The sequence below is a fragment of the Tachypleus tridentatus genome, chromosome 7 (genome assembly GCF_004210375.1).
Source record: "Tachypleus tridentatus isolate NWPU-2018 chromosome 7, ASM421037v1, whole genome shotgun sequence".
Lineage (NCBI taxonomy): Eukaryota > Metazoa > Arthropoda > Merostomata > Xiphosura > Limulidae > Tachypleus > Tachypleus tridentatus.
The window spans coordinates 182,474,880-182,502,443 of NC_134831.1; the positions used below are offsets into that span (position 1 = coordinate 182,474,880).

The 27,564-nt window shown below is 33.4% G+C and overlaps 1 protein-coding gene and 1 long non-coding RNA gene across 5 annotated transcripts in view; one reads left to right on the forward strand and one right to left on the reverse strand.

The window, feature by feature from the left end:
* Positions 1–27,564, reverse strand: part of LOC143257415 (uncharacterized) — a 159,385-nt gene that overhangs the window by 59,747 nt on the left and 72,074 nt on the right. The window contains exon 2 of the long non-coding RNA XR_013031839.1: positions 10,595–10,892. This is a non-coding gene — a long non-coding RNA (uncharacterized LOC143257415). The remainder of the gene's footprint in view (positions 1–10,594; positions 10,893–27,564) is intronic.
* LOC143257414 (serine/threonine-protein kinase 32B-like) overlaps positions 1–27,564 on the forward strand; it is a 151,490-nt gene that overhangs the window by 51,818 nt on the left and 72,108 nt on the right. For 3 of the 4 annotated variants that reach the window (XM_076516056.1, XM_076516055.1, XM_076516058.1), the window contains 3 exons: positions 10,618–10,734; positions 13,465–13,590; positions 14,183–14,320. In XM_076516056.1, coding sequence (XP_076372171.1) covers positions 10,618–10,734; positions 13,465–13,590; positions 14,183–14,320 — 381 coding nt within the window. The remainder of the gene's footprint in view (positions 1–10,617; positions 10,735–13,464; positions 13,591–14,182; positions 14,321–27,564) is intronic. The other variant, XM_076516057.1, reaches the window with a different exon arrangement.

Sequence of the window (27,564 nt, forward strand, 5' to 3'; positions counted from 1 at the left end):
CATTAAGGAATATTGTTCTACTAAACTAAATGTGTCACTAGCTACCTCATTAAGGAATGTTGTTCCAATAAACAAATGGTACCACTAGCTAACCTATTAAGAAATGTTGTTCTGCTAAACTAAATGTGTCACTAGCTAACTCATTAAGGAATGTTGTTCTACTAAACTAGATGTGTCACTAGCTAACATATTAAGGAATGTTGTTCTATTAAACTAGACGTGTCACTAGCTAACTCATTAAGAAATGTTGTTCTACTAATCTAGATATGTCACTAGCTAACACATTAAGAAATGTTGTTCAACTAAACTAAATGTGTCAGTAGCTAACTCATTAAGAAATGTTGTTCTACTAAACTAGATGTGTCACTAGCTGACTCATTAAGGAATGTTGTTCCAATAAATTAATGGTACCACTAGCTAACCTATTAAAAAATGTTGTTCTACTAAACTAGACGTGTCACTTGAGTGCGTTAAGGAATGTTGTTCTACTAAACTAGACGTGTCACTAGCTAACTCATTAAGAAATGTTGTTCTACTAAACTAAATGTATCACTAGCTAACCTATTAAGAAATGTTGTTCCACTTAACTAGACGTGTCACTAGCTTACTCATTAAGGAATGTTATCCTATTAAACTAAAGTGTCACTAGCAAACTCATTAAGAAATGTTGTTCTTCTAATCTAGATATGTCACTAGCTAACACATTAAGAAATGTTGTTCTACTAAACTAAATGTGTCACTAGCTAACTCATTAAGGAATGTTGTTCTACTAAACTAGACGTGTCACTAGCTAACTCATTAAGAAATGTTGTTCTACTAAACTAAATGTATCACTAGCTAACCTATTAAGAAATGTTGTTCCACTTAACTAAACGTGTCACTAGCTTACTCATTAAGGAATGTTATCCTATTAAACTAAAGTGTCACTAGCAAACCTATTAAAAAATGTTGTTCTGCTAAACTAAATGTGTCACTAGCTAACTCATTAAGGAAGGTTGTTCTACTAAACTAGATGTGTCACTAGCTAACATATTAAGGAATGTTGTTCTATTAAACTAGACGTGTCACTAGCTAACTCATTAAGAAATGTTGTTCTACTAATCTAGATATGTCACTAGCTAACACATTAAGAAATGTTGTTCTACTAAACTAAATGTGTCAGAAGCTAACTCATTAAGAAATGTTGTTCTACTAATCTAGATATGTCACTAGCTGACTCATTAAGGAATGTTGTTCCAATAAACTAATGGTACCACTAGCTAACCTATTAAAAAATGTTGTTCTACTAAACTAGACGTGCCACTAGCTAACTCATTAAGGAAGGTTGTTCTACTAAGCTAGATGTGTCACTAGCTAACATATTAAGGAATGTTGTTCTATTAAACTAGATGTGTCACTAGCTAACCTCATTAAGAAATGTTGTTCTACTAATCTAGATAATTCACTAGCTAACACATTAAGAAATGTTGTTCTACTAAACTAAATGTGTCAGAAGCTAACACATTAAGAAATGTTGTTCTACTAAACTAAATGTGTCAGTAGCTAACTCATTAAGAAATGTTGTTCTACTAAACTAGATGTGTCACTAGCTGACTCATTAAGGAATGTTGTTCCAATAAACTAATGGTACCACTAGCTAACCTATTAAAAAATGTTGTTCTACTAAACTAGACGTGCCACTAGCTAACTCATTAAGGAAGGTTGTTCTACTAAGCTAGATGTGTCACTAGCTAACATATTAAGGAATGTTGTTCTATTAAACTAGATGTGTCACTAGCTAACTCATTAAGAAATGTTGTTCTACTAATCTAGATAATTCACTAGCTAACACATTAAGAAATGTTGTTCTACTAAACTAAATGTGTCAGAAGCTAACACATTAAGAAATGTTGTTCTACTAAACTAAATGTGTCAGTAGCTAACTCATTAAGAAATGTTGTTCTACTAAACTAGATGTGTCACTAGCTGACTCATTAAGGAATGTTGTTCCAATAAACTAATGGTACCACTAGCTAACCTATTAAAAAATGTTGTTCTACTAAACTAGACGTGCCACTAGCTAACTCATTAAGGAAGGTTGTTCTACTAAGCTAGATGTGTCACTAGCTAACATATTAAGGAATGTTGTTCTATTAAACTAGATGTGTCACTAGCTAACTCATTAAGAAATGTTGTTCTACTAATCTAGATAATTCACTAGCTAACACATTAAGAAATGTTGTTCTACTAAACTAAATGTGTCACTAGCTAACTCATTAAGGAATGTTATTCTACTAAACTAGATGTGTCACTAGCTGACTCATTTAGGAATGTTGTTCCAATAAACTAATGGTACCACTAGCTAACCTATTAAAAAATGTTGTTCTACTAAACTAGACGTGTCACTAGCTTACTCATTAAGGAATGTTATTCTATTAAACTAAAGTGTCACTAGCAAACTCATTAAGAAATGTTGTTCTACTAATCTAGATATGTCACTAGCTAACACATTAAGAAATGTTGTTCTACTAAACTAAATGTGTCACTAGCTAACTCATTAAGGAATGTTGTTCTACTAAACTAGATGTGTCACTAGCTGACTCATTAAGGAATGTTGTTCCAATAAACTAATGGTACCACTAGCTAACCTATTAAAAAATGTTGTTCTACTAAACTAGACGTGTCACTAGCTTACTCATTAAGGAATGTTATTCTATTAAACTAAAGTGTCACTAGCAAACTCATTAAGAAATGTCGTTCTACTAATCTAGATATGTCACTAGCTAACTCATTAAGAAATGTTGTTCTACTAAACTAGACGTGTCACTTGAGTTAGTTAAGGAATGTTGTTCTACTAAACTAGACGTGTCACTAGCTAACTCATTAAGAAATGTTGTTCTACTAATCTAGATATGTCACTAGCTAACTCATTAAGGAATGGTGTTCTACTAAACTAGACGTGTCACTAGCTAACTCATTAAGAAATGTTGTTCTACTAAACTAAATGTATCACTAGCTAACCTATTAAGAAATGTTGTTCCACTTAACTAAACGTGTCACTAGCTTACTCATTAAGGAATGTTATCCTATTAAACTAAAGTGTCACTAGCTAACCTATTAAAAAATGTTGTTCTGCTAAACTAAATGTGTCACAAGCTAACTCATTAAAAAATGTTGTTCCACTAAACTAAATGTATCACTAGCTAACTCATTAAGAAATGTTCAAATAAACTAAATGTGTCACTAGCTAACTCCTTAAGATATGTTGTTCTACTAAACTAGATGTGTCACCAGCTAACTCATTAAGGAATGTTATTCTATTAAACTAAAGTGTCACTAGCAAACTCATTAAGAAATGTTGTTCTACTAATCTAGATATGTCACTTGAGTTAGTTAAGGAATGTTGTTCTACTAAACTAGACGTGTCACTAGCTAACTCATTAAGAAATGTTGTTCTACTAAACTAAATGTATCACTAGCTAACCTATTAAGAAATGTTGTTCTACTAAACTAGACGTGTCACTAGCTTACTCATTAAGATACGTTGTTCTACTAAACTAGATGTGTCACTAGCTAACTCATTAACGAATGTTATTCTATTAAACTAAAGTGTCACTAGCAAATTCATTAAGGAATATTGTTCTACTAAACTAAATGTGTCACTAGCTAACTCATTAAGGAATATTGTTCTACTAAACTAAATGTGTCACTATCTAACTCATTAAGAAATGTTGTTCTACTAAACTAAATGTGTCACTAGCTAACTCATTAAGGAATGTTGTTCCAATAAACTAATGGTACCACTAGCTAACCTGTTAAAAAATGTTGTTCTGCTAAACTAAATGTGTCACTAGCTAACTCATTAAAAAATGTTGTTCCACTAAACTAAATGTATCACTAGCTAACTCATTAAGAAATGTTGTTCAAATAAACTAAATGTGTCACTAGCTAACTCATTAAGATATGTTGTTCTACTAAACAAGATGTGTCACTAGCTAACTCATAAAGGAATGTTGTTCTACTAAACTAGATGTGTCACTAGCTAACTCATTAAGGAATATTGTTCTACTGAACTAAATGTGTCACTAGCTAACTCATTAAGGAATATTGTTCTACTAAACTAAATGTGTCACTATCTAACTCATTAAGGAATATTGTTCTGTTAAACTAAATGTGTCACTAGCTAACTCATTAAGGAATGTTGTTCTACTAAACTAGATGTGTCACTAGCTAACATATTAAGGAATGTTGTTCTACTAAACTAGGTGTGTCACTATCTAACTCATTAAGAAATGTTGTTCTACTAAACTAAATGTGTCACTATCTAACTCATTAAGAAATGTTGTTCTACTAAACTAAATGTGTCACTAGCTAACTTATTAAGGAATGTTGTTCCAATAAACTAATGGTACCACTAGCTAACCTGTTAAAAAATGTTGTTCTGCTAAACTAAATGTGTCACTAGCTAACTCATTAAAAAATGTTGTTCCACTAAACTAAATGTATCACTAGCTAACTCATTAAGAAATGTTGTTCAAATAAACTAATGGTACCACTAGCTAACCTGTTAAAAAATGTTGTTCTACTAAACTAGATGTGTCACTAGCTAACATATTAAGGAATGTTGTTCTACTAAACTAGGTGTGTCAGAAGCTAACTCATTAAAAAATGTTGTTCTACTAATCTAGATATGTCACTTGAGTTAGTTAAGGAATGTTGTTCTACTAAACTAGACGTGTCACTAGCTTACTCATTAAGGAATGTTATCCTATTAAACTAAAGTGTCACTAGCTAACCTATTAAAAAATGTTGTTCTGCTAAACTAAATGTGTCACTAGCTAACTCATTAAGGAAGGTTGTTCTACTAAACTAGATGTGTCACTAGCTAACATATTAAGGAATGTTGTTCTATTAAACTAGACGTGTCACTAGCTAACTCATTAAGAAATGTTGTTCTACTAATCTAGATATGTCACTAGCTAACACATTAAGAAATGTTGTTCTACTAAACTAAATGTGTCAGTAGCTAACTCATTAAGAAATGTTGTTCTACTAAACTAGATGTGTCACTAGCTGACTCATTAAGGAATGTTGTTCCAATAAACTAATGGTACCACTAGCTAACCTATTAAAAAATGTTGTTCTACTAAACTAGACGTGCCACTAGCTAACTCATTAAGGAAGGTTGTTCTACTAAGCTAGATGTGTCACTAGCTAACATATTAAGGAATGTTGTTCTATTAAACTAGATGTGTCACTAGCTAACTCATTAAGAAATGTTGTTCTACTAATCTAGATAATTCACTAGCTAACACATTAAGAAATGTTGTTCTACTAAACTAAATGTGTCACTAGCTAACTCATTAAGGAATGTTGTTCTACTAAACTAGATGTGTCACTAGCTGACTCATTAAGGAATGTTGTTCCAATAAACTAATGGTACCACTAGCTAACCTATTAAAAAATGTTGTTCTACTAAACTAGACGTGTCACTAGCTTACTCATTAAGGAATGTTATTCTATTAAACTAAAGTGTCACTAGCAAACTCATTAAGAAATGTCGTTCTACTAATCTAGATATGTCACTAGCTAACTCATTAAGAAATGTTGTTCTACTAAACTAGACGTGTCACTTGAGTTAGTTAAGGAATGTTGTTCTACTAAACTAGACGTGTCACTAGCTAACTCATTAAGAAATGTTGTTCTACTAATCTAGATATGTCACTAGCTAACACATTAAGAAATGTTGTTCTACTAAACTAAATGTGTCACTAGCTAACTCATTAAGGAATGTTGTTCTACTAAACTAGACGTGTCACTAGCTAACTCATTAAGAAATGTTGTTCTACTAAACTAAATGTATCACTAGCTAACCTATTAAGAAATGTTGTTCCACTTAACTAAACGTGTCACTAGCTTACTCATTAAGGAATGTTATCCCTATTAAACTAAAGTGTCACTAGCTAACCTATTAAAAAATGTTGTTCTGCTAAACTAAATGTGTCACAAGCTAACTCATTAAAAAATGTTGTTCCACTAAACTAAATGTATCACTAGCTAACTCATTAAGAAATGTTCAAATAAACTAAATGTGTCACTAGCTAACTCCTTAAGATATGTTGTTCTACTAAACTAGATGTGTCACCAGCTAACTCATTAAGGAATGTTATTCTATTAAACTAAAGTGTCACTAGCAAACTCATTAAGAAATGTTGTTCTACTAATCTAGATATGTCACTTGAGTTAGTTAAGGAATGTTGTTCTACTAAACTAGACGTGTCACTAGCTAACTCATTAAGAAATGTTGTTCTACTAAATTAAATGTATCACTAGCTAACTTATTAAGAAATGTTGTTCTACTAAACTAGACGTGTCACTAGCTTACTCATTAAGATACGTTGTTCTACTAAACTAGATGTGTCACTAGCTAACTCATTAAGGAATGTTATTCTATTAAACTAAAGTGTCACTAGCAAATTCATTAAGGAATATTGTTCTACTAAACTAAATGTGTCACTAGCTAACTCATTAAGGAATATTGTTCTACTAAACTAAATGTGTCACTATCTAACTCATTAAGAAATGTTGTTCTACTAAACTAAATGTGTCACTAGCTAACTCATTAAGGAATGTTGTTCTACTAAACTAGATGTGTCACTAGCTGACTCATTTAGGAATGTTGTTCCAATAAACTAATGGTACCACTAGCTAACCTATTAAAAAATGTTGTTCTACTAAACTAGACGTGTCACTAGCTTACTCATTAAGGAATGTTATTCTATTAAACTAAAGTGTCACTAGCAAACTCATTAAGAAATGTTGTTCTACTAAACTAAATGTGTCACTAGCTAACTCATTAAGGAATGTTGTTCTACTAAACTAGATGTGTCACTAGCTGACTCATTAAGGAATGTTGTTCCAATAAACTAATGGTACCACTAGCTAACCTATTAAAAAATGTTGTTCTACTAAACTAGACGTGTCACTAGCTTACTCATTAAGGAATGTTATTCTATTAAACTAAAGTGTCACTAGCAAACTCATTAAGAAATGTCGTTCTACTAATCTAGATATGTCACTAGCTAACTCATTAAGAAATGTTGTTCTACTAAACTAGACGTGTCACTTGAGTTAGTTAAGGAATGTTGTTCTACTAAACTAGACGTGTCACTAGCTAACTCATTAAGAAATGTTGTTCTACTAATCTAGATATGTCACTAGCTAACACATTAAGAAATGTTGTTCTACTAAACTAAATGTGTCACTAGCTAACTCATTAAGGAATGTTGTTCTACTAAACTAGACGTGTCACTAGCTAACTCATTAAGAAATGTTGTTCTACTAAACTAAATGTATCACTAGCTAACCTATTAAGAAATGTTGTTCCACTTAACTAAACGTGTCACTAGCTTACTCATTAAGGAATGTTATCCTATTAAACTAAAGTGTCACTAGCTAACCTATTAAAAAATGTTGTTCTGCTAAACTAAATGTGTCACAAGCTAACTCATTAAAAAATGTTGTTCCACTAAACTAAATGTATCACTAGCTAACTCATTAAGAAATGTTCAAATAAACTAAATGTGTCACTAGCTAACTCCTTAAGATATGTTGTTCTACTAAACTAGATGTGTCACCAGCTAACTCATTAAGGAATGTTATTCTATTAAACTAAAGTGTCACTAGCAAACTCATTAAGAAATGTTGTTCTACTAATCTAGATATGTCACTTGAGTTAGTTAAGGAATGTTGTTCTACTAAACTAGACGTGTCACTAGCTAACTCATTAAGAAATGTTGTTCTACTAAATTAAATGTATCACTAGCTAACTTATTAAGAAATGTTGTTCTACTAAACTAGACGTGTCACTAGCTTACTCATTAAGATACGTTGTTCTACTAAACTAGATGTGTCACTAGCTAACTCATTAAGGAATGTTATTCTATTAAACTAAAGTGTCACTAGCAAATTCATTAAGGAATATTGTTCTACTAAACTAAATGTGTCACTAGCTAACTCATTAAGGAATATTGTTCTACTAAACTAAATGTGTCACTATCTAACTCATTAAGAAATGTTGTTCTACTAAACTAAATGTGTCACTAGCTAACTCATTAAGGAATGTTGTTCCAATAAACTAATGGTACCACTAGCTAACCTGTTAAAAAATGTTGTTCTGCTAAACTAAATGTGTCACTAGCTAACTCATTAAAAAATGTTGTTCCACTAAACTAAATGTATCACTAGCTAACTCATTAAGAAATGTTGTTCAAATAAACTAAATGTGTCACTAGCTAACTCATTAAGATATGTTGTTCTACTAAACAAGATGTGTCACTAGCTAACTCATAAAGGAATGTTGTTCTACTAAACTAGATGTGTCACTAGCTAACTCATTAAGGAATATTGTTCTACTGAACTAAATGTGTCACTAGCTAACTCATTAAGGAATATTGTTCTACTAAACTAAATGTGTCACTATCTAACTCATTAAGGAATATTGTTCTGTTAAACTAAATGTGTCACTAGCTAACTCATTAAGGAATGTTGTTCTACTAAACTAGATGTGTCACTAGCTAACATATTAAGGAATGTTGTTCTACTAAACTAGGTGTGTCACTATCTAACTCATTAAGAAATGTTGTTCTACTAAACTAAATGTGTCACTATCTAACTCATTAAGAAATGTTGTTCTACTAAACTAAATGTGTCACTAGCTAACTTATTAAGGAATGTTGTTCCAATAAACTAATGGTACCACTAGCTAACCTGTTAAAAAATGTTGTTCTGCTAAACTAAATGTGTCACTAGCTAACTCATTAAAAAATGTTGTTCCACTAAACTAAATGTATCACTAGCTAACTCATTAAGAAATGTTGTTCAAATAAACTAATGGTACCACTAGCTAACCTGTTAAAAAATGTTGTTCTACTAAACTAGATGTGTCACTAGCTAACATATTAAGGAATGTTGTTCTACTAAACTAGGTGTGTCACTATCTAACTCATTAAGAAATGTTGTTCTACTAAACTAAATGTGTCACTATCTAACTGATTAAGAAATGTTGTTCTACTAAACTAAATGTGTCACTAGCTAACTCATTAAGATATGTTGTTCTACTAAACAAGATGTGTCACTAGCTAACTCATAAAGGAATGTTGTTCTACTAAACTAGATGTGTCACTAGCTAACTCATTAAGGAATATTGTTCTACTGAACTAAATGTGTCACTAGCTAACTCATTAAGGAATATTGTTCTACTAAACTAAATGTGTCACTATCTAACTCATTAAGGAATATTGTCTTGTTAAACTAAATGTGTCACTAGCTAACTCATTAAGGAATGTTGTTCTACTAAACTAGATGTTTCACTAGCTAACTCATTAAGAAATGTTGTTCTACTAATCTAGATATGTCACTAGCTAACACATTAAGAAATGTTGTTCTACTAAACTAAATGTGTCACTAGCTAACTCATTAAGGAATGTTGTTCTACTAAACTAGGTGTGTCACTATCTAACTCATTAAGAAATGTTGTTCTACTAAACTAAATGTGTCACTAGCTAACTCATTAAGGAATGTTGTTCTACTAAACTAGATGTGTCACTAGCTAACTCATTAGGAAATGTTGTTCTACTAAACTAAATGTGTCCCTAGCTAACTCATTAAAAAATGTTGTTCCACTAAACTAAATGTATCACTAGCTAACTCATTAAGAAATGTTGTTCAAATAAACTAAATGTGTCACTAGCTAACTCATTAAGATATGTTGTTCTACTAAACAAGATGTGTCACTAGCTAACTCATAAAGGAATGTTGTTCTACTAAACTAGATGTGTCACTAGCTAACTCATTAAGGAATATTGTTCTACTAAACTAAATGTGTCACTAGCTAACTCATTAAGGAATGTTGTTCTACTAAACTAGGTGTGTCACTATCTAACTCATTAAGAAATGTTGTTCTACTAAACTAAATGTGTCACTAGCTAACTCATTAAGGAATGTTGTTCTACTAAACTAGATGTGTCACTAGCTAACTCATTAGGAAATGTTGTTCTACTAAACTAGATGTGTCACTAGCTAACCTATTAAGGAATGTTGTTCTACTAAACTAGATGTGTCACTAGCTAACTCATTAAGGAATGTTGTTCTACTAAACTAAATGTGTCACTAGCTAACTGATTAGGAAATGTTGTTCTACTAAACTATATGTGGCACAAATTGTCAACCACCGTTCACTTACTCGTTATAAAGTAGCGTTACACTCAATAAACATACATACTAAATATCATAAGTCATTTTTTAACTGTGACGCTAGAACGTCTAAGCGATAGAATAAACTCCCTCATTCATACTAGAGTAACACACACAGAACCTAATGTTATTTGTAGTGACGACTTATATATATTGAACTTAATTTTTGTCGTTAATTACTTCAAAAGTAATTATAAGATCTGAATGATGATTCGTGTAAAGTACAGAAACATTTTATTACATCAGCGATAACAATTAAAAATAGTTCAGCTTAAACGATGTCGTAAAATCTTGTATTTCTCAACTCCAACATTTCTCTAAGTATTAAAAAAAACATGAAAGAAATTTGAAGCACACTCACGTATTGTATCTGGTGTTTGGTAGCGTCCTTACGACATACATTCTAACACTTCTGTGGAAGAAGTCTATAGCCTCTTTCAACTGACGGAGCTCCAGTTTCCTTCTTCTGTCAGTGAAGGGATGAGAGATTTGATAAAAAAGGTAAAGTACAGCTTTATTTCTAAGAGCTGAACTAAGACGCACTCTTTCTGTAAATTGATTGTGGTTTATTTAATCTATCTACTTCGCGAACTCCTGGTTCAGCCAGCTGTCTTTCTGGGCTAGAATGTTCAAACGAACATGGGGTAATGGGATATTCACTGAAAATAAACATACATTAATAGAATATTGATTGAAAGCAAACATGAGGTAACTGGATATTGATAGAAAGCAAATATTCATTAACAATATATTGACTGCAAACAAACACAGAATAAGGGGATATTGACTGTAAGCAAGTATGAATTAATGTGATATTGACTGTAAGCAGACAAGTAATAATGGGATACTGACTATAAGAAAACATGGAGTATTTGGATGTTGGTTATAAGCAGACATGGAGTAATGGAATATTGATTGTAAGTAGACATGGAGAAATGGGATGTTCATTGTAAGCAGACATGGAGTAATGAGATATTGACTGTAAGCAGACAAGAAGAATGGGATATTGATTGTAAGCAGACATGGAGTAATGGGATATTGATTGTAAGTAGACATGGAGTAATGAGATATTGACTGTAAGCAGAGAAGAAGAATGGGATATTGATTGTAAGCAAACATGGAGTAATGGGATATTGATTGTAAGTAGACATGGAGTATTCGGATGTTGGTTGTAAGCAGACTGGAGTAATAGGATATTGATAGTAAGCAGACATGGTGTAATGCGATATTGATTGTAAGCATTTATAGAATAATGAGATATTGATTGTAAGTAGACATGGAGAATTGGGATGTTGATTGAAAGCACACGTGAGGTAACTCAATATTGATAGAAAGCAAATATTCATTAACGATATATTGACTGCAAACAAACACGGAATAAGGATATATTGACTGTAAGCATACAGGTAATAATGGGATACTGACTGTAAGCAGATATGGAATAATGGGATATTGATTGAAAGCAGACAGAGAGTAATAGGTTATTGATTGTAAGCATTTATAGAATAATGGGATACAGATTCTAAACAGACATGGAGTAATGGGATATAGATTGTAAGCAGGCATGGAGTAATGGGATACTGACTTTAAGCAGACATGGAGTATTGGGATGTTGGTTGTAAGCAGACATGGAGTAATGGAATGTTGATTTTAAGCAGACATGGAGTAATGGGATACTGACTGTAAGCGGACATGGAGTAATGGGATATTGATTGTAAGCATTTAAAGAATAATGGGATATTAATTGTAAGCAGACATGGAGTAATGGGATGTTGATAGTAAACATTTACAGAATAATGGGATGTTGGTTATAAGCGGACATGGAGTATTGGGATATTGACTGAAAACAAACATGGAGTAATGGGATGTTGATTATTAGCATTTATAGAATAATGGGATATTGATTGTTAGCAGACAAGGAGTAATGGGATATTGATTGTAAGCAGACATGGAGTAATGTGATATTGATTGTAAGCAGACATGGAGTAATGGGATATTGATTGCAAGCAGACATGGAGAAATGGGATGTTCATTGTAAGCAGACATGGAGTAATGAGATATTGATTATTAGCATTTATAGAATAATGGGATATTGATTATTAGCATTTATAGAATAATGGGATATTGATTGTTAGCAGATAAAGAGTAATGGGATATTGATTGTTAGCAGATAAAGAGTAATGGGATATTGATTGTTAGCAGACATGGAGTAATGGGATGTTGGTTATAAGCAGACATGGAGTAATGAAATATTGATCGTAAGCAGACAAGGAGTAATTGGATTTGTATTTTGTATGGAGATCTAAGACAAATATCGCTCTTGGTGCTAATAAGTGGTATGTATGTATTTTATGTAAAAGGTAAACGAAAACGTTATGAATCATATTTATAATATAGAAACAGAAAATAAAGGGTGAATTACGTTTGTCAAAGCTTTATGGCTGGTTAGGTTCCAGTAAAATGAATACTTAGTACTGTTGATAATATTATTTATGTACATATTTTATTTTTCTTAAGCGTCTATAAGAGTTGATAAAATGCAAGTGTTGTATTAAATATACGTGTATTGTTACGTAAGATTTATTGTTTAAGGTATAATTTCAGAAAAAAATAATGAAGGCGAAGTAATAGTAATGAAAATATATTAAGATATAAAGTATGATTATTATTGTACATCTAATATTAATATTACTAAGCTCATAATTTAACCCTTAAACAGTGGAAATGTCGTAGGTAACAGCACCACTTGATTATGGACGCCATTTTAAGGTAAAACAGTGAATCAAATCAACGGTTCGAAGAGTGGTAGGTCTCGCAACTTTAATTGTATTGTAATATATGTTGTAACTCGTTAACAAGTAAAATAGATCAAAATCAATAAATAAAAACTTTAACCTGATAACACTGTCGCTGAAATAAAAACTGATTTTCTACTCGACTGACATTTATTAACGTTTTTAATATATGGATTTACAACAGGGAAACAAGTTTTCCCCAACAGAAAATTAAAGAGAAATACAGATATTAATCGTCGTTTGTATTCTCGAAAATTAAATTTATACTTCTGTCTGGTATCCATCGTTTCTGAAGGTTATTTCCGTAACTCGTGATAAACCGCTGGTGACCAACTGGGTCTTTACAACTCATTATTAAATGAATAAATGTTTATAACAGATAGTTATATAAATCAGTATAAACGAAAGTTTTTATAATTAAATATTTTCTTTTTAGTTACTAACTGTAGAGTGCTCCGGCAGAATGAATACGTTAGAACACGCTAAAAAACACAGTTATCTAGCGACTGTCGATTTCAGCGCCATCTATGAAAAGAATGTTAAACCTACTTTTATACCGTCGGTAAGTACCAAGACTAGTTTTCTTTTATCTTTCCCTGGTTTGTTTCTAGTGGTACAATGTACACAATTATTTTCTTACGCACTTAAGAAAAAAGTAGAGGAAATTTAAAGATAAATCTTAACTTTAAGATGCATATACAATCAACAAAATACGTATTTATTATTTATTTTTACAAAACACTAAGTTAGATCATTGTTCGACATTGTAGCATATCAATGAAAACCAACAGGTTTATCCATAACCCTGGTGACAGCGAAAAAAGTGTATACGTTGCAATAATGTGATACTTATGTGAATAAACTTGTTCAACTTTTATGTTTCGAAGTTAATAATTCCTCAAATACATAATTATCTACTGTACACCTGAAAACCAACCACAGTTGAGATAAAAATTTATTTGGGGTTGGCCACCAGAGGCGCTTTATTTAAAACATATATAGAAAAAAAACTACGTGTATCTCAAGTCAAAGTGAGACGAAATTGAAGAAAAATATATGCCTGTAGTTTATTAAGGAAAGACAAAGTGGATTTTGATGTACATCTTTTTATAAACAAATGCACACTAATAAGGATCTCTCTGTTCTTTTACAAGAAAGACCATTTGAATTGTGATCCCACGTTTGAGCTAGAAGAGATGATTATTGAATCAAAACCTCTCCATAAGAAAAAGAAGCGACTATCTAAACGTTACTCTCGTAGAGACCCAGATGACAGTTCTTCCAGTGAGGAGGTAAGTTGATAGAATTATATACGAAACGTGCTCTTTATGACTTTAACACAAGAGTCACCTTTAGGCACTGTTTTAAATAAGACAATAAAACTTTGTTTCTTTACTCAGTAGAGAAGAAAACTGTAATTTTAAAATGCATGAATGTTCTAAGTTTGTTTTACACAAATGTCTTCCTTTATTTTTTATGTCAACTTCATATCTCTGAAGTATCTTGGAAACTGACTAAATAAATGTTTATTGTTTTTTTCCTACTTCGTTTTCTCATACAAACAAATAGTATTTTCTTGATAACGAGAAACCCATTTGAAATAAAAATGTATCTCAGAACGGCTGGTATGGGTATTAATACTTTTATTGATAAGCAGAGAACAACGTTTCGACCTTCCTAGGCTATCTTCAGGTTAACAAAGAGAGAGTTTGCAACTGACCGTTGCCGGGCACATGTCTTAGGAAAGGGGATATAAACAGGTACGGGATTATAGGGGGCGATGCATTTGGAGTGTGTGTGTATTTTCTTATAGCAAAGCCACATCGGGCTATCTGCTGAGCCCACCGAGGGGAATCGAATCCCTGATTTTGCGTTGTAAATCCGAAGGCATACCGCTGTACTAACGGGGGGCGCATTTGGTTGTTTGTTTGTGTTTGGAATTTCGCACAAAGCTACTCGAGGGCTATATGTGCTAGCCGTCCCTAATTTAGCAGTGTAAGACTAGAGGGAAGGCAGCTAGTCATCACCACCCACCGCCAACTCTTGGGCTACTCTTTTACCAACGAATAGTGGCATTGACCGTCACATTATAACGCCCCCACGGCTGGGAGGGCGAGCATGTTTGGCGCGACTCGGGCGCGAACCCGCGACCCTCAGATTACGAAGCGCACGCCTTAACGCGCTAGACCATTTGGTTGTTAGGTTATTAATCAGTATAGATATAAAGGTGTTCCTTTATACTGGTTTAATTTTGGTTTCAGTTGCTGTATAAGTAGGGCTTCTTTGATTTTACGTTTGTTTACATTTGTTTTCCTACTTAGTGCCTGGGTGGTTTCTAAGGTTATTTGTGTTTATTTGATTTGTAGTGTTTAAAAATGTGTGAAGGTGTTTTTTTTTGCGTTTTGTGAATCTGATGTCCATTTTTCTGCTTGTTTCTCCAATACAGAAGTCGTGGTAGTTGTTGCATTGTATTTTATAAATTGTGTTGGTGATGTGTTTGTCAGTGTAGTTTTTACATACTATGGACTATATGGACAATGGACATACTATAGTTTTGTACCAAACATCCAACTGCAACGTCCCTTACAATCCGGTACTCGTTTATACTTTCGTCCCCAAGACATGTGCCCGGCAACGATCAGTTGCAAACACTCTCTTTCTTAACCTGAAGATGACCTTGGAAGGTCGAAACGTTGTTCTCTGCTTATCAATAAAAGTGTTAATATCGATACCAGCTGGTCTGAGATATATAATGGTATTTTCATGAAAAGGTAAAGATTTTTGTTTTTTAAACATCGCTAAAATATATGATAAAGGTTCACGCAAGGTGGATATAAGGTCTAAGGTTCGAGCTTGTGATATGTCGCTGAAAACATTTTGAACTTTCAGATGTTGGCGTGTTATACTAATTAAAGTCCGCAATTAAGTAGTAGAGGGTGACAGTAATTGGTTGTTCACCCTTCGATCAACAGTTACCATATAGAGACGACAACAACTGCTCCTTCCAGTTGAAAACACGAAATATATTACCTTTAAAAAAAAGCTCCACGAAAGCCAGTCGTGTATAGATGTTCTACAAGTACTTTAATAGATATCTGTTCTATAATTTCATTTTTACGGCTTATTTATGTAAACATAAGCTACATCTGTTTAATGTTTACTGTCATTAAAATATGCCAGTTTATACATTTAAAGTTTGTACCAGTAAACATGTTGATTTACTCATCCATCAACACCTGCTACACTTCAGTTTTAACTAAGGTTAACACCTCTTTGATCGTCTTTTGTGTATTGTTATACACAAGTTTAAAATTATCATAGCTGTTCTTAAGGGCAAGCTGATGTTTGTTGTGGCAAAAACCAAACAAAAAGAAGTTTAAAATGAGCAGAACCAAAGATGTAATTGTGTATGGTTTCACCAGGAAACAAGAAGGACTGTATTTGTTACCCTAAAGTAGGAGAGAGCACAGATACACTTTGCTAGAAATCATCCTCAAACAATTTTATTTCTAGCATATGATGTAAGCTCTCCAACAAGTTTCTTCACTGTACAATAATAAAAAAAGCCCTAAGCGTGGTTACTGTTTTATCTCTAAAGAGTGAGAGCCGAGAATAGCACAGTGGTTACCTTGAATGAAATGTAAATTTAAAGGTTCATGATTCCTATCCTATTGTGGTTAAAAATAAACAAACATGATGAGTTAAATCAATATGAGACAAAGGACAGGGTGGAATTTACACATATTGAGTGGGATCAATACAAACAAAGGACAGGGTGGAGATCATAAATGTTGAGTTAAATCAATAGGAGACAAATGACAGGGTGTAGTTTATAAATGTTGAGTGAGATAACTACGAGAAAAAAACAGGATAGAGATTATAAATGTTGAGTTAAATCAATACGAAACAAAGGACAGGAAGGAGTTTATAAATGTTGAGTGAGATCAATATCACACAAAGAACAGGATGGAGTTTATGAATATTGCGTGAGATCAATACGAGACGAAGGATAAGATGGAGTTTATAAATGTTGAGTGAGAACAATATGAATCAAAGGACAGGATGGAGTTTATGAATGTTGAGTTAAATCAATACGAGAAAAGGGACAAGGTGGAGTTTATGAATGTTGAGTGGGATCAATACGAGACAAAAGATAGGATGGGGTTTATGAATATTGAGTTAGATCAATACGAGAAAAGGGACAGGGTGAAGTTTATAAATGTTGAGTGAGATCAATGTCAAACAAAGGGCAGGATGGAGATTATAAATGTTGAGTGAGATGAATACCTAACAAACGACAGGATGGAGTTTATGAATGTTGAGTGGGAAAAATACGAGAAAAGGGACAGGGTGGACTTTATAAATGAGTGAGATCAATATGAAACAAAGGACAGGATGGAGTTTATGAATGTTGAGTTAGATAAATACGAGAAAAAAGATAGGGTGGTGTTTATAAATGTTGAGATACATCAATACGAGAAAAGGGACAGGATGGAGGTTATAAATGTTAAGTGATATGAATACGAGACAAAGGACAGGATAGGGTTTATGAATGTTGAGTTAAATCAATACGAAACAAAGAACAGGAAGGAGTTTGTAAATGTTGAGTGAGATCAATACGAGACAAAGGACAGGATGGAGTATATAAATGTTGAGTCAAATCAATACGAGACAAAGTACAGGGTGGAGTTTATAAATGTTGAGTCAAATCAATACGAGACAAAGTACAGGGTTGAGTTTATAAATGTTGAGCGAGATCAATACAAAACAAAGGAGAGGATGAGTTTATAAATGTTGTGTGAGAACAATACGAGACAAAGTACAGGGTGGAGATTATAAATTTTGAGTGAGATCAATACAAGACAAAGGACATAATGGAGATTATAATCTGTTGAGTGAGATCAATACCAGACAAATGGCAGAATGTAGTTCATAACTGTTGAGTGAGGACAATATGAAACAAAAGAAAGGATGGGGTTTATAAATGTTGATTGAGATCAATACAAGACAAAGAACTGGATGAAGTTTTTAAATGTTGAGTGAGAACAATATGAATCAAATGACAGGATGGGATTTATGATTGTTGAATTAGATTAATACGAGAAAAGGAACAGGGTGGAGTTAATGAATGTTGAGTGAGATAAATACGACACAAAAAACAGGATGAGTTTATAAATGTTCAATGAGATCAATACCAGACAGAGGGCACGATGGAGTTCATAAAAGTTGAGTTATATTAATACGAGAAAAGGGACAGGGTGGAATTTATAAATGTTGAGTTAGATCAATACAAAACAAAGGAAAGAATGGAGATCATAAATGTTGAGTGAGATCAATACAAGACAAAGGACAGAATGGAGATTATAATCTGTTGAATGAGATCAATACCAGACAAAGGGCAGGATGGAGTTCATAAATGTTGAGTGAAAACAATATGAAACATAAGGCAGGATGGGATTTATAAATACTGAGTGAAATCAATACGAGACAAAGGACAGGGAGGAATTTGTAAATGTTGAGTGAGATCAATAGGAGACGAACGACAGGATGTAGTTTATAAATCTTGAGTGATATCAATACGAGAAAAGGGACACTGTTGAGTTTATGAATGTTGAGTCAGATCAATACGAGACAAAGAACAGAGTGAAGTTTATAAATGTTGAGTGAGATCAATACAAGACAAAGAACAGAATGAAGATTATAATCTGATGAGTGAGATCAATACCAGACAAAGAGCAGGATCGAGTTTTTAAATGTTGAGTTAAATCAATACGAGACAAAGTACAGGTCAGAGATTATAAATTGTGACCGAGATTAAGATAAAAAAAAGGACAGGACGGAGATTATAAATGTTGAGTGAGATCAATATGAAAGAAAGGACAGGATGGGGTTTATGAATGTTGAGATAGATTAATACGAGAAAAGAGACAGGGAGGAGTTTATAAATATTGAGTAAGATCAATATGAAACAAAGGACAGGATGGAGTTTATGAAGGTTGAGTAGGATCAATACGAGAAAAGAAACAGGGTGAAGTTTATGAATGTTAAGTGAGATCAATACGAGACAAAAAACAGGATGGAGTTAATGAATGTTGAGTTAAATCAGTACGAGAAAAGGGGCAGGGTGGAGTTTATGAATGTTGAGTGAGATCAACATAAGACAAAGGACAAGGTGGAGATTATAAATGTTGAGTGAGATAAAAACAAGACAAAATAAAGGGTGGAGTTTATATATGTTGAGTGAGAACAATATGAATCAAAGGACAGGATGGGGTTTATGAATGTTGAGGTAGATCAATACGAGAAAAGGGACAGGTGGAGTTTATGAATGTTGAGTTAAATCAATACGAAACAAAGGACAGGAAAAAGTTTATAAATGTTGAGTGAGATGAACACAAGACAAAAAACAAAGTGGAGATTATAAATGTTGAGTGAGATAAACACAAGACAAAATACAGGTTGGAGTTTATAAATGTTCAGTGAGAACAATATGAATGAAAGGACAGGATGGGGTTTATGAATGTTGAGATAGATTAATACGAGAAAAGGGACAGGGAGGAGTTTGTAAATGTTGAGTAAGATCACTATGAAACAAAGGACAGGATGGAGTTTATAAATGTTCAGTGAAATCAATACGAGACAAAGGACAGGATGGAGTTTATAAATGTTGAGTTAAATCAATACGAAACAAAGGACAGGAAGGAGTTTATAAATGTTGAGTGAGATCAACACAAGACAAAGGACAAAGTGGAGATTATAAATGTTGAGAGAGATAAACACAAGACAAAATACACGGTGGAGTTTATAAATGTTGAATGAGAACAAGATGAATCAAAGAACAGGATGGGGTTTATGAATGTTGAGATAGATTAATACGAGAAAAGGGACAGGGAGGAGTTTGTAAATGTTGAGTAAGATCACTATGAAACAAAGGACAGGATGCAGTTTATGAAGGTTGAGTAGGATCAATACGAAAAAAGAAACAGGGTGAAGGTTATGAATGTTAAGTGAGATTAATACGAGACAAAAAACAGGATGGAGTTAATGAATGTTGAGTTAGATCAGTACGAGAAAAGGGGCAAAGTGGAGTTTAAAAATGTTGAGTTAGATCAATACAAAACAAAGGATAGAGTGGGGATCATAAATGTTGAGTAAAATCAATACAAGACAAAGGACAGAATGGAGATTATAATCTGTTGAGTGACATCAATACCAGACAAAGGGCAGGATGGAGTTCATAAATGTTGAGTGAGAACAACATGAAACAAAGAACAGGATGGGGTTTATAAATATTGTGTGAAATCAATACGAGACAATGGACAGGGTGAATTTTATAAATGTTGAGTCATATCAATAAAAGATAAGGGACAGGGTGTAGTTTATGAATTTGAGTGAGATCAATACGAGACAAAGGCCAGAATGGGGTTTATAAATGTTGGGTGAGATCAACACGAGACAAACGACAGGGTGGAGTTTATAAATGTTGAGTGAGAACAATATGAATCAAAGGACAGGATCGGGTTTATGAATGTAGAGTTATATTAATACGAGAAAATGGACAGGGTGGAGTATATAAATGTTGAGTGAGATCAATACGAAACAAAGAACAGGGTGGAGTTTATAAATGTTGAGTGAGATCAATACAAGACAAAATACAGAATAATGATTATAATCTGTTGAGTGACATCAATACCAGACAAAGAAAAGGATGGAGTTCATAAATGTTGATTGAGGACAATATGACAAAAAAAAAACAGGTTCGGGTTTATAAACATCCAGTGAAATCAATACGACACAAAGGACAGGGTGGAGTTTATAAATGTTGAGGGATATCAATACGAGAAAAAAAAACACTGTGGAGTTTATGAATGTTGAGTCAGATCAATACAAGACAAAAAACAGAATGGAGATTATAATCTGATGAGTGAGATCAATACCAGACAAAGAGCAGGATGGAGTTTTTAAATGTTGAGTTAAATCAATACGAGACAAAGTACAGGTTAGAGATTATAAATAGTGACCGAGATTAAGATAAAAAAAGGACAGGACGGAGATTATAAATGTTGAGTGAAATCAATAGGAGACAAAAGACAGGGAGGAGTTTGTAAATGTTGAGTGGGTTCAACACGAGATAAAGAACAGGATGGACTTTAGAAATGTTGAGTGAGATCAATACGAGACAAAAAACAGGATGGAGTTTATAAATGTTGAGTGAGATCAACACAAGACAAAGGACAAGGTGGAGTTTATAAATGTTGAGTGAGAACAACATGAATCAAAGGAGAGGATGGGGTTTATGAATGTTGAGGTAGATCAATACGAGAAAAGGGACAGGGTGGAGTTTAAGAATGTTGAGTGAGATCAATACGAGACAAAAGATAGGGTGGAGTTTATGAATGTTGAGTTTGGTCAATACGAGAAAAGGGACAGGAAAGAGTTTATAAATGTTGAGTGAGATCAGTACGAGACAAAGGGCAGGATGGAGTTTATAAATGTTGATTTAAATCAATACGAGACAAAGTACAGGGTGGAAATTAAAAATTTGAGCGAAATTAATACCAGAAAAAGAGCAGGATGGAGTTTTTAAATGTTGAGTTAAATCAATACGAGACAAAGTACAGGGTAGAGATTATAAATGTTGAGCGAGATCAATATCAAACAAAGGACAGGACGGAGATTATAAATGTTGAGTGTGATCAATACGACACAAAGGACAGGGTGGAGTTTATAAATGTTCAGTGATATCAACACAAGACAAAGGACAAGATGGAGATTATAAATGTTGAGTGACATAAACACAAGAAAATACACAGGGTGGAGTTTATAAATGTTGAGTGAGAACAATATGAATCAAAGGACAGGATGGGGTTTATGAAAGTTGAGGTAAATCAATACGAGAGAAAGGACAGGGTAGAGATTATAAATGTTGAGCGAGATCAATATCAAACAAAGGACAGGACGGAGATTATAAATGTTGAGTGAGATCAACACAAAACAAAGGACAAGGTGGAGATTATAAATGTTGAGTGAGATAAACACAAGACAAAATACCGGGTGGAGTTTATAAATATTGAGTGAGATAACCACAAATCAAAATACAGGGTGGAGTTAATAAATGTTGAGTGAGAACAATATGAATCAAAGGACAGGATGGGGTTTATGAATGTTGAGGTAGATCAATACGAGACAATGGACAGGGTGAAGTTTATAAATGTTGATTGATATCAATACCAGAAAAGGGACAGGATGTAGTTTATGAATGTTGAGTGAGATCAATACGAGACAAAGGATAAGATAAGAGTTTATAACAGTTGAGTGAAAACAATATGAATCAAAGGACAGGATGGGATTTATAAATATTGTGTGAAATCAATACGAGACAATGGACAGGGTGAAGTTTATAAATGTTGATTGATATCAATACCAGAAAAGGGACAGGATGTAGTTTATGAATGTTGAGTGAGATAAATACGAGACAAAGGCGAGAATGGGGTTTATAAATGTTGAGTGAGATCAACACCAGACAAACAACAGGGTGGAGTTTATAAATGTTGAGTGAGACCAATACAAAATAAAGGAGAGAGTCGAGATCATAAATGTTGAGCGAGATCAATAAGAAACAAAGAACAGGATGAGTTTATAAATGTTGAGTGAGATCAATGCAAGACAAAGGATAGAATAATGATTATAATCTGTTAAGTGACATCAATACCAGAAAAAGGGCAGGATGGAGTTCATAAATGTTGAGTGAGGACAATATGACAAAACGAACAGGTTGGGGTTTATAAATATTCAGTGAAATCAATACGACACAAAAGACAGGGTGAAGTTTATAAATGTTGAGTGAGATCAATACAAGACAAAGAACAGAATGGAGATTATAACCTGATAAGTGAGATCAATACGACACAAAGAGCAGGATGGAGTTTTTAAATGTTGAGTTAAATCAATACAAGACAAAGTACAGGGTAGAGATTATAAATATTGACAGAGATTAATATCAAAAAAAGGACAGGACGGAGATTATAAATGTTGAGTGAGATCAATAGGAGACAAAGGACAGGGTGGAGTTTATAAATGTTGAGTGATATCAACACAAGACAAAGGACAAGTTGGAGATTATAAATGTTGAGTGAGATAAACACAAGACAAAATACAGGGTGGAGTTTATAAATGTTGAGTAAGAACAATATGAATCAAATGACAGGATGGGGTTTATGAATCTTGAGTTAAATCAATACGAGACAAAGGAAAGGGAGGAGTTTATAAATGTTGAGTGAGATCAACACGAGATAAAGAAGAGGATCGAGTTTATAAATATTGAGTAAGATCAATACGAGACAAAGAAGAGGATGGAGTTTATAAATGTTGAGTGAGATCAATACGAGACAAAGGACAATATGGAATTTATAAATGTTGAGTTAAATCAATACGAAACAAAGGACAGGAAGGAGTTTATAAATGTTGAGTGAGATCAACACAAGTCAAAAGACAAGGTGGAGATTATAAATATTGAGTGAGATAAATACAAGACAAAAAACAGGGTGGAGTTTATAAATGTTGAGTGAGAACAATATGAATCAAAGGACAGGATGGGGTTTATGAATGTTGAGGTAGATCAATACGAGAAAAGGGACAGGGTGGAGTTTAAGAATGTTGACTGAGATCAATACGAGACAAAAGATAGGGTGGGGTTTATGAATGTTGAGTTAGATCAATACGAGAAAAGGGACAGGAAAGAGTTTTAAATGTTGAGTGAAAACAATATGAATCAAAGGAGAGGATGGGGTTTATGAATGTTGAGGTAGATCAATACTAGAAAAGGGACAGGGTGGGGTTTATAAATGTTGAGTTAGATCAATACGAGAAAAGGGACAGGAAAGAGTTTATAAATGTTGAGTGAGATCAATATGAAACAAAAAACAGAGTGGAGTTTATAAATGTTGAGTGAGAACAATATGAATCAAAGGACAGGATGGGGTTTATGAATGTTGAGGTAAATCAGTACGAGAAAAGGGACAAGGTGGAGTTTATGAATGTTGAGTGAGATCAATACGAGACAAAAAACAGGATGGAGTTCATGAATGTTGAGTTAGATCAGTACGAGAAAAGGGGCAGGGTGGAGTTTATAAATGTTGAGTTAGATCAATACAAAAACAAAGGACAGGGTGGAGTTTATAAATGTTGAGTGAGAACAATATGAATCAAAGGACAGGATGGGGTTTATGAATGTTGAGTTATATTAATACGAGAAAATGGACAGGGTGAAATATATAAATGTTGAGTGAGATCAACACAACACAGAGGACAAGGTGGAGATTATAAATGTTGAGTGAGATAAACACAAGACAAAATACAGGGTGGAGTTTATAAATGTTGAGTGAGAACAATACGAATCAAAGAAGAGGATGGGGTTTATGAATGTTGAGGTAGATCAATACGAGAAAAGGGACAGGGTGGGGTTTATGAATGTTGAGTTAAATCAATACGAGAAAAGGGACAGGAAAGAGTTTATAAATATTGAGTGAGATCAATATGAAACAAAGGACAGGACGGAGATTATAAATGATGAGTAAGATGAATACGAGACAAGGGAGAGGATGGAGTTTATAAATGTTGAGTGGGATCAATACGAGACAAAGGACAGGATGAAGTTTATGAATGTTAATTAAATCAATACGAGACAAAGGACAGAATTGAGATTATAATCTATTGAGTGACATCAATAGCAGACAAAGGGCAGGATGGAGTTCATAAATGTTGAGTGAGAACAACATGAAACAAAGAACAGGATGGGGTTTATAAATATTGTGTGAAATCAATACGAGACAATGGACAGAGTGAATTTTATAAATGTTGAGTGATATCAACACCAGACAAACGACAGGGTGGAGTTTATAAATGTTGAGTGAGAACAAAATGAATCAAAGGACAGGATGGGGTTTTTGAATGTTAAGTTATATTAATACGAGAAAATGGACAGGGTGGAGTATATAAATGTTGAGTGAGATCAATACAAAATAAAGGAGAGAGTCGAGATCACAAATATTGAGTGAGATCAATACGAAAGAAAAAACAGGATGAGTTTATAAATGTTGAGTGAGAAAAATACGAGACAAAGGACAGGGTGGAGTTTACAAATGTTGAGTGAGATCAATGCAAGACAAAGGACAGAATAATGATTATAATCTGTTAAGTGACATCAATACCAGAAAAAGGGCAGGATGGAGTTCATAAATGTTGAGTGAGGACAATATGACAAAACGAATAGGTTGGGGTTGATAAATATTCAGTGAAATCAATATGACACAAAGGACAGGGTGGAGTTTATAAATGTTGATTGATATCAATACGAGAAAAAGGACAGGATGTAGTTTATGAATATTGAGTGAGATCAATACGAGACGAACGACAGGATGGAGTTTATAAATGTTGAGTGAGATCAATACGAGACAAAGAACAGAATGGAGATTATAATCTGATGAGTGAGATCAATAACAGACAAAGAGCAGGATGGAGTTTTAAAATGTTGAGTTAAATCAATACGAGACAAAGTACAGGGTAGAGATTATAAATGTTGAGAGAGATCAATACGAGACAAAGGACAGGGTGAAGTTTATAAATGTAGAGTGATATCAACACAAGACAAAGAACAAGATGGAGATTATAAATGTTGAGTGAGATAAACACAAGACATAATACAGGGTGAAGTTTATAAATGTTGAATGAGAACAAAATGAATCAAAGGACAGGATGGGGTTTATGAATATTGAGGTAGATCAATTCGAGAAAAGGTACAGGGTGGAGTTTATGAATGTTGAGTGCGATCAATACGAGACAAAGGACAGGATGGAGTTTATAAATGTTCAGTGAAATCAATACGAGACAAAGGACAGGATGGAGTTTATAAATGTTGAGTTAAATCAATACGAAACAAAGGACAGGAAGGAGTTTATAAATGTTGAGTGAGCTCAACACAAGACAAAGGACAAAGTGGAGATTATAAATGTTGAGAGAGATAAACACAAGACAAAATACACGGTGGAGTTTATAAATGTTGAGTGAGAACAAGATGAATCAAAGAACAGGATGGGGTTTATGAATGTTGAGATAGATTTATACGAGAAAAGGGACAGGGAGGAGTTTGTAAATGTTGAGTAAGATCACTACGAAACAAAAGACAGGATGCAGTTTATGAAGGTTGAGTAAAATCAATACGAAAAAAGAAACAGGGTGAAGGTTATGAATGTTAAGTGAGATTAATACGAGACAAAAAACAGGATGGAGTTAATGAATGTTGAGTTAGATCAGTACGAGAAAAGGGGCAAAGTGGAGTTTAAAAATGTTGAGTTAGATCAATACAAAACAAAGGATAGAGTGGAATCATAAATGTTGAGTAAAATCAATACAAGACAAAAGGACAGAATGGAGATTATAATCTGTTGAGTGACATCAATACCAGACAAAAGAGCAGGATGGAGTTCATAAATGTTGAGTGAGAACAACAAGAAACAAAGAACAGGATGGGGTTTATAAATATTGTGTGAAATCAATACGAGACAATGGACAGGGTGAATTTTATAAATGTTGAGTCATATCAATAAAAGATAAGGGACAGGGTGTAGTTTATGAATTTGAGTGAGATCAACACGAGATAAAGAAGAGGATCGAGATTATAAATATTGAGTAAGATCAATACGAGACAAAGAAGAGGATGGAGTTTATAAATGTTGAGTGAGATCAATACGAGACAAAGGACAATATGGAATTTATAAATGTTGAGTTAAATCAATACAGAAACAAAGGACAGGAAGGAGTTTATAAATGTTGAGTGAGATCAACACAAGACAAAAGACAAGGTGGAGATTATAAATGTTGAGTGAGATAAATACAAGAGAAAAAAACAGGGTGGAGTTTATAAATGTTGAGTGAGAACAATATGAATCAAAGGACAGGATGGGGTTTATGAATGTTGAGGTAGATCAATACGAAGAAAAGGGACAGGGTGGAGTTTATGAATGTTGAGTGAGATCAATACAGAGACAAAAGATAGAGGTGGGGTTTATGAATGTTGAGTTAGATCAATACGAGAAAAGGGACAGGAAAGAGTTTTAAATGTTGAGTGAAAACAATATGAATCAAAGGAGAGGATGGGGTTTATGAATGTTGAGGTAGATCAATACTAGAAAAGGGACAGGGTGGGGTTTATGAATGTTGAGTTAGATCAATACGAGAAAAGGGACAGGAAAGAGTTTATAAATGTTGAGTGAGATCAATATCAAACAAAAAACAGGGTGGAGTTTATAAATGTTGAGTGAGAACAATATGAATCAAAGGACAGGATGGGGTTTATGAATGTTGAGGTAAATCAGTACGAGAAAAGGGACAGGGTGGAGTTTATGAATGTTGAGTGAGATCAATAGGAGACAAAAGATAGGATGGGGATTATGAATGTTGAGTTAAATCAATATGAGACAAAGGACAGGGAGGAGTTTATAAATGTTGAGTGAAAACAATATGAATCAAAGGAGAGGAT